Source organism: Pygoscelis adeliae, unplaced genomic scaffold (genome assembly GCF_000699105.1).
Source record: "Pygoscelis adeliae isolate BGI_AS28 unplaced genomic scaffold, ASM69910v1 Scaffold136, whole genome shotgun sequence".
Taxonomy (NCBI): Eukaryota; Metazoa; Chordata; class Aves; order Sphenisciformes; family Spheniscidae; genus Pygoscelis; species Pygoscelis adeliae.
In genome coordinates, this window is record NW_008824901.1 from 391246 (window position 1) to 399612 (window position 8367).

At 37.1% G+C, this 8367-nt stretch overlaps 1 protein-coding gene across 1 annotated transcript in view; it reads left to right on the forward strand.

The window, feature by feature from the left end:
• Window positions 1-8367, forward strand: part of ADAMTS18 (ADAM metallopeptidase with thrombospondin type 1 motif, 18) — a 78465-nt gene that overhangs the window by 63327 nt on the left and 6771 nt on the right. Inside the window, exons 16-18 of the mRNA XM_009324839.1 lie at window positions 240-381; window positions 1859-1985; window positions 6529-6733. Of these exons, the coding sequence (XP_009323114.1) occupies window positions 240-381; window positions 1859-1985; window positions 6529-6733 (474 nt within the window). The remainder of the gene's footprint in view (window positions 1-239; window positions 382-1858; window positions 1986-6528; window positions 6734-8367) is intronic.

Genomic DNA, 8367 nt, shown 5'->3' on the forward strand with positions numbered 1-8367 from the left:
CTGTTATATGCCCTGCAGGTGTTAGTCCAAGCAAACGCTTTGCTGTTTAGTAATTACTTTGACGGTTTTTAGTTTATTGAAAAACTAGGTCTCCTGAAAATTCTTTCACAAATATGGTGTGTATAAATATATTATGTGTGTATCATGTTTAGTTCATCTCCCTTCAGAATGACAGAATCCTTTTCTTTTTTTTCAACCCCTTACCTCTTTTTAAACAAACCCCAAATACCCCTCTATAGATCCTGTTACAAGGCAAAAATCCTGGGATTGCTTGGGAATATACATTTTCCAAAACCAACAATGAAAACAAGACGTCTGTCAAAAAACATAGCTACTCCTGGGTGACAGTGCAGTCAGAGTGCTCAGCTACTTGTGGTGGTGGTAGGTAACTTTCCAATTGCCAATCCTCTTCTTTTTAATTTTTTTAAGCATCTCAAACATTTCAGCTGCCTTTAATTTTGCAAATGTGTATCAATACATACAGGGGGTTACACTGAACACCTGGTCCTTATTTTTTTATCTGACAACTTATAACATAAATGAAGTACCTTCATACTTCCTTTATAGTAAAAAAAAATTCATGCCAATCTCAATTCATGTCACTTACATGAATTTTTTCTTTAGGTCAATCTGTAGGCATATGATATCTTGCTGTTGAAGTAATGTGGGAATTAAATATGTGCTTTGATGTTGTTGTAATTTGGGGACATAGAAAGATACCAAATAACCAGTAAAATTTATCTTATCTGTAGAGAATAATTGAAGACTAAAATATTATCAAGATCTTTACTGACAGTTGCACCCTGATCTTCTCACTGTTTAATTACAAATATTTGAGTTCTGACAGGTCAGAGTCTGAAATTCTATATAAGCTAAGGATTTCTTATTACCATATTCCTCTAGGTATTTGCTTTGCGCAGACCGTCTATTGTTTTTCTAAATCCTGGATGTTCTGTCAGTGAAAGTACTTCTGGGATGTAATGACAGCAGAAAACTCGCATGTGGGAAGTCCTGCAAAAAGAATTGAGAATTAAAATTTTAGTGGCCTTTAAATTGGAACTGGGTCATCATATAAATAAGACTATATGATGCAGTTGTCTTCAATACCAAAGAATAGGACTGGGTGACCAAGGAAATGCCACATTATGCTCCTGTATTGGCAAAAAAGTCCAGGGGAAATTCAAGAATACCTTGCTAGGGTGTTGTCAGGCTTCGCAGCATCTCAGTAGACTGTTTATGGAAGAAAGACCCACCAGGAGCACTGCAGACATAAAATATGACAGCTGTATTTTTCTTGCTTCTCTTTAAAACAAATGAAGGTTGCAGCATGGATATAAAGATGATGGAAACAACCGTGTTTCCAAATTTGACTTGCTGTGCCCAATGAACCATGTGTGAGGTGAATGATACATCTCAATGAAAAGCTAAATCTATAAAATAGAGTTTAGGTACAGGAACCTGCAGAATTCTGAAGTCTGTAAAGATATACTGTAAAAAGTTGCAAAATATTTTGTAGCAGTTTGCAAGTACATGAGGAGAGCGCTAAGCAAGCACTGCTAGTTTCTGCAGGGAATTAGGATTTGAAGAATTACTGATTTTTGCTGGGGGAAGATTCTGCAAATATGCTGTTTAGAACTAAAATGTTTCATCTGACTTCAATAGTACCTCTGTTACAGAGAAGGAAATTAATGTTAAAAACATGTTGCCAAATTAAATCGTATTTTATTTAGTTCAAGTCAGTGGAATTGTACCAAGGATGAGCTTGGACTTGTTTAGTTAAAATTCTTCCCTACTACTTTTTCTCTTACATTTTGAGTAAACGGTTATTTTACTGTATTTTTTTCTAATACTTCCATAGGACATATTACAGCAAAAGCAATTTGTTTAGAAGATCATCGTACACGAGTTAATTCCTCCTTTTGTGGCCCAAGGATGAAGCCTTTAACTGAAACAAAATTATGCAATACTAATCCCTGCCCAGCATAGTAAGTTCTCTCTATTTTTGTACCTTTTCGCTGTGCCTTATGACTGAGTTTGCCATGAAAGAAGTCCTCTCCGACAGGCACACAGAATTATATAGCCTGCTAGATGAACCTGCTTTTATTCTGTAACATAAAACAGTAATTGTTTAAAAATGTTAGTTGTGTAGGCTTCTGCCCAATGATAATAATAGAGGTGGTATTTCTAATGTTGCTAATGCAAGACCTCCTGAGGATTGCTTGCAGCTCTGTCACCATGCCGGGGTTAGCTATGTGACACTGAGTAAATTTAAGTTACTTAAAGGCCCGTTCTGCCACCTTTACTCACCTTGAATCAATAAGACCATTTCCTGAGTAAAGTGCTACTCCCCGTGTGGAAGCTTGGCCCCATGACTCAGATTCCACATATTAGATTAGGTTAAAAGAGTCTTGTGAAGTGCAATTAGTGATTTTTGGACAAAATGTCCCACAGAGCATTATGATACCAAGAAGAGGACTATCTAAACCAAATAAATCGTCAGCAATGCTCCTGGTGCCCACAAAAATAAGTATGAAGACATTGCCTATGTGAACGATCTTATTTTCTAAAAGCCTTAAGAAAGGTGAGATACAAAGGAAGACATTGACATACAGATAAGCATTTAGAATCCAGCTGGTCTAAATCAATAGACCTCCTTTAAAAACAAGGGAGTTACACTGATTTATAGTAGCTGTAGTAGGGGTCCTTTGGAAAAAAAAAAGTTGTGTGCTCATATAATTAAACACAGTATTATGTGGCTTAGAATATAAATGGGTAGATTTAAGGACACATTGGCCATCTTTCTTCTGCTGTTGTTTTCACTTTTGGATTCCTGACTTTGCAACCTTACCATTATTTTAATTTTATACTAAAGATTAGAAAAGCTGTACTATGTTGGACAAGACATTTTGACTTCCAGACCAGGAGATTTTCTAAAGCAGTATGTTGAAAAAATTAAGAGTGTTTCAGCGTGAAATAAAGACAGTTAAAGATGCATTGAAACACACAGGCAGCAGAAGGCAGAGGAAGTGGAGGAAAGCTCTAGACCTGGTATCATCTGCTGGTTTTACTCTGCAGTGATAAAAGCAAAGGGCGGTAAAAGCAATTGGCTAAGCCTGCTCCCATACTTCATAAAATAACACATTTAATGAAGTTTAATAGGAAGCATTCCTCATCTCCCCTGATCCAGAAGAGGATGATGGGGCAAAGCAAAAAGATGTATATGTTCTGCAGTGGCTTAAAAATCCATATTGCAATATGTTGAACATACTAAAAAACAGTCCAGTAATAGTATGGAATTTCCTGCAAAATTTAAAGATTACAGCAGAGTACACAAATTCCAAATGGCAAATTATACACTATGACCACAAAACGATAGAGATGATAAGGTTTAAATAATGGTAACATGTGACATGAGAGCCCCATGTTACAGCTTCAGCAGTTTCTTTAGATTGCGTTTAGATTTTCTCAATACCAATTTTAAGTAATCTTTGTAGGCAAACACAATCTTTTCATATGTGACTTATCTTCTGCCAGAGCTATTTTTATCCAATGAACTCAGTATCACGTACACATAAATGTATTGTCCATGATGTTCCCAGGAGTCTTTTTAAGCTGTTTATGCTTACCTTCATTTTGATGTGGCATTGTTATGCTATAAAGCTTCACCAAAATCATATTCATTTCTATTGACCACACACAAAATTTCCATTTCTATTAACCAGAGAACCTGATGTATTTTGACAATCCACTGATTTACCTATCACTGAAAATGCTGAATATCCATTTTGACACGCAGTGCAATGTTTTCATGCAGAAACTGCTCTGATATTCTTAGATTTCCTACTTTAAAACACAATTACTGACTTGAACCCTAAAAAGATTACAAAAAGAAAAACCGTAAAAGCCCCAAGCCACCTCTAGGGAAAAACAATTCAACTCACTAATTAATTCTTTTTAAAATCCTTAGGCTATATTAATGTATGGAGGATCTACATGTAGGACCATGTCTTAAATTAACAGATTGCCATTCAGCTGAGTGAAACTGAGCCAGAACATCTCTGCTGAGCAATCTGCCCAGAAAGTCACGGCATGTAATATTTCCCATAAAACCGAGACTGCCAACATCAAAAAATGTAGTATTAATAAATACCACAGAGGAAACAAAGAATGCTTAATACCCAGCATATAAAGCAAAACCAAATATGGTAGGCATAATAGGCAAGGGAAGGAGGAGAATAATAGATGAGGTGCAAGCATGTCAGTTTTCTGACATAAAAGATGCTCCAGACTTATAAAGGTCAGTGAGGAATAATTACTGCATAAGAACAGAGACTTAGTAGTAGTCTGAGTAGGAACAAACTACTGTCCCAACAGCAAGAACACAGAAAGGCATCAGTACTGCACACTGTTGTTGTTGGATTTCAGAGCTGCCAAATCTGGTCATAATTATTTAGTTATTTAGTTGAGCTAATGAAAGATACTCTTGGATCACAGCCCAGATAATCTTGGAAAATGGCAGTTTACTAGAGGACATTAAAGCAGGTTTATTGCCCTCTCCTCTGTGAAGAGGGGAACTTTCTGGGTAGTTATGGTGAATAAACGCTTAAAATGAACACTTTTGGTTGCTCTACCAATCACCATTGTCAGAAACATCAAGGCAAACTAATTAAAAGTGGTAAAATTGATTAAAACTATAACTTTTTTCCAGAAGTTTGTATTTCGATAGTCCAAATATTTATAAATCAGACAAAAAGGAAACTTCTGACATGTTCTGGAATTACATAACTACTGACTTTTCACATTAAAATTTCTTTGTCCTTAAATTAGTGCTTTTTATCTTTCCCACTACTTTTGGCAGTTCCTGAAGTTACTAGACTGAGAGTCAGGATTTCTTCTATTCCCAAAGGTTTTTTTCCAAAATAGGCTTTTTATACATTTTTTACAAATTAAAATTAGCTTTGTTTTCAGGCAGATGTGAACAGACAGGCAAATGGGACGCTGTTCATCTTTCACACAGTAAGAAAAGAAAAAAGAAGAAAAAGCTTTCTTGTCATTAAAACTGTATGTAAGCAGCTATTCCAGTGGTGACAGGACTGACGCTGTGAGAAACTGTGGAAGTAGGATAGGCCAAGCAGTCGGATTTGAGACGAGAACCTTTTCTGTGGCATAAATTATTAAAAATCTGTAAAACTGTTGTTTTAGTATCTTTAGTTTAATTTCAGTGCTGGGTCTTTGAATAAGAGTTCTCAACTTGAGTAATCATTTAGTCATTCATAATTTCTTTTGTTTCTTCACTTCTGTTTTCCTATCTAGTTGTTATTTATGGTCTTAAATTGTAAGCCTTCGAGGACAAAGACACTTGGTTGTATGTTTGCAATGTGTTCCACAAAGGCTGGGGACCCACTTAGTGCTTCATTAATAGAACTACTGGGCTGCTATTGACATTTCAAAACTGAACTTATCCTAAGCAATGGGCAGTAATTCTTCAGACTTTGTGTAACTTCAGTGACATGATGCGTAACTGAGGCGTGCTTGTGACTGGAGTACAGATTTGCCCAACAGCTTTTGCTGGTTAAATTTCCTCTGTTTTATTTAGATTCTACATCATCTGTCTGCCAAATTTATTAGTCTGAGGACATGTAAATCCTCCAGACACTAATGACAGGACTGCTGATTTTAGCAAGCAAGTTCTTTTTTGTGAATAGAGGCCAGTAAGGTTTGACATAAATACCACTGGACAGCACCATGCCAACATTTGTCGCCCTGTGTGAGTGTATCTACGCACAAATGCATTGGGAGGTACATGCTCAGCTAAATTGGCCCCGTTCTTTCCCTGCCATGCCAGCTTTTCCCTTATATCACCTTAGGTGAATCTTCCTCCTCCGCCCTGTCTTCCGAGAGAGATGTAAAAAGGAAAAAATGTAACAACAAAGGGCAGAACTTTCCAATAATTGAATCTTATCGATTTACAGAACTCTCTCCATCTATCTGACTTCTTCCTTTGGCCTCGGGTCTGTTATTTTATTTGGAGGTCTCTTCAGCAGCTAAAGTGACAAAAGTGATCATTGTACCATTTCTTTACAAAAGATTTTTGTTTCCCTGTTTTAGAGAGTTTTTTTTTTCAATTGAAAGCATAGATGCGGTTAAAAAGCAATGGTGATTTGTTAGCCAGATCCTTAGATCTTCTAGATATTCCACCAGCCTCAATGGCAGCATCTCTCTCAGACCCCATGGAATTCCAGATTCCAGATCGGATTCATAGGCAAGTTGGTTCTGGTAGATGAGAACTGTAAATAAGTAATACTCGTTTTTCTAGTTGTGTGACTTATATTTCATCCCTAGCAAAATGTTCCATGCTTTGAAGATAGATTATGTAACTAAGGCTTTTTGATTGCTTGAACAGATACATCAGGAGAGTAGGCTAAGCAGAATCCCTGAATAATTCACATTTGATAGGTGGCTCATATGTATTGATTTTACAAAGCTAATTGGACTCCTGTGTTTCTAACATACATTTTCTCCTTTAAGCTGGTCAACAGGCGAATGGAGCGCATGCAGCAAATCTTGTGGAGGAGGGCAACAAAGTCGTCTCATTCAGTGTGTCCAGAAAAGGGCTTTCCAAAGAGAGGAGGTAGTGGCCCATTCCCTGTGTCCTGTCAGCACCCCTACACAGGTGCAGATGTGCAATAGTCAGGACTGCCCACCTGAATGGAGCCCTGGCCTATGGTCTCAGGTAATTTGTGGAAAAACTTACATTTTTGTCTGCTGGCATAATGAAACTATTGCCAAAAACTCTGCTCAGAAAGAAGAATAGTGCAGACTTTGTGAAGGTCAGTATTTTGCAAGTGGCTCTATTCATGAAGATAATATGTGTGTATTTTAACTAGCCTTCCTAAGTGCTCGGACAGGAGGGCTTGCCAGAAGTGGACACGTGGTATCCTTTTTGGTGCATACAAACAGATGGGTAATTTTTTCTGGTTTCATAACTTAAAAGCTCTATGAATTCTTCAAAGCCATTAACCCCCCTCTGAGATTACTTCCCACCACAATATTAACTTTTCTCAGAGATGACAGGCAGTCAAGGAATGAAGAAATATTTGGGGTTAGAGTTGCATATTAATGAACACACATATGTGAATTGTGGGTTGATAAATTTGTGTTTTACACATTCACTAATCACTTCTGTACTTTTGCCTTTGTTAGAGTAACTCTTCGACTGCAAGTAGAGTACTGCTGCAGTTAATTGCCATGAGGGGCGTAAGGCCCCTGGGCAGATTCCTGTGCGTACACACCCTGCTTCACAAACGTGTGAACTGCCTGACATTAAACCAGCCTGAGTTAAAACACACACACACACACACACACACTTACACAAAACTCATCTCCGCTCTTTCTTTCACTACTATTGCTGCTGGTATGAACTGTTAATGTAAGGATAAATGAAGTACTAGGAAATCTGAGATTTAAGAGAGAGCTGACAGTACACATATCAAAAAGAGCTACATTATTTTTATTTTTCCATCTTCATTTAGTGAGATTCAGGGTGGATTTAAATTTACTGAAAAATCTATTACTTCTGTGTACACTTCTTGCTACTGTTACTCTTTAGGTGTTCAAGAACATCTTGACCTAAGCATTCCCAGCTGAGAAGCACAGACTGCCTCTCCAGGGGAGTGCCCTGTAATGTACTATGACAAACGAGTAACTCAACAGTCCAACATAACAGAGTTTTAACACTCAGAAAGAAACTTTTTCTTCCACTGTATGTGAAGGAAACCTTAGTAAGGCAGGAGATTATAAAAAACAGGTATGATGATTAGATACTTAAAAAGAAAGAACAAACACACTCATACTTTCAAACTTGCCTTCCTCTAAAATTAAAAAAAAAAAAAAAATCCATTCTCCTCCTCTTTAGGAGGTGTTCAATTCAAGTTGGGATTTTCAAATAAGCCTATGAAAATTAAGTCCACAAGTCCTGTAGAAATGTAGTGCACGGGCCTATGGAACAAGTCAGTGAAGATTTTAAGATTCAGCTGAAAGCTGTTATGTCACAGGGTCAAAGGAGTTAAAAGGGAAAAAATGCAAAATGCAGGTATTTCTGTTGCATCCTCAATATAACTCTGCTTTCATGAAAACTTTTAAAAACATTTGTGATTTAATACAGATAGTGATATCTGTATTAAATATTCCAAGGGTTCTGCCTTGGAATGTGCCCCTTAATTACTAGTAAAAAGAAGAACAATTATAAGAGGATGCAACAAGGCAGAAAGCTGGCAGCATTATTTCAGGGCTGTTTCTTTCTTCATTTCATCAGAAATGGCTCATTCGTGCATTCTGTTGTGTGGTAAGGCAATGAAAACTATAGAA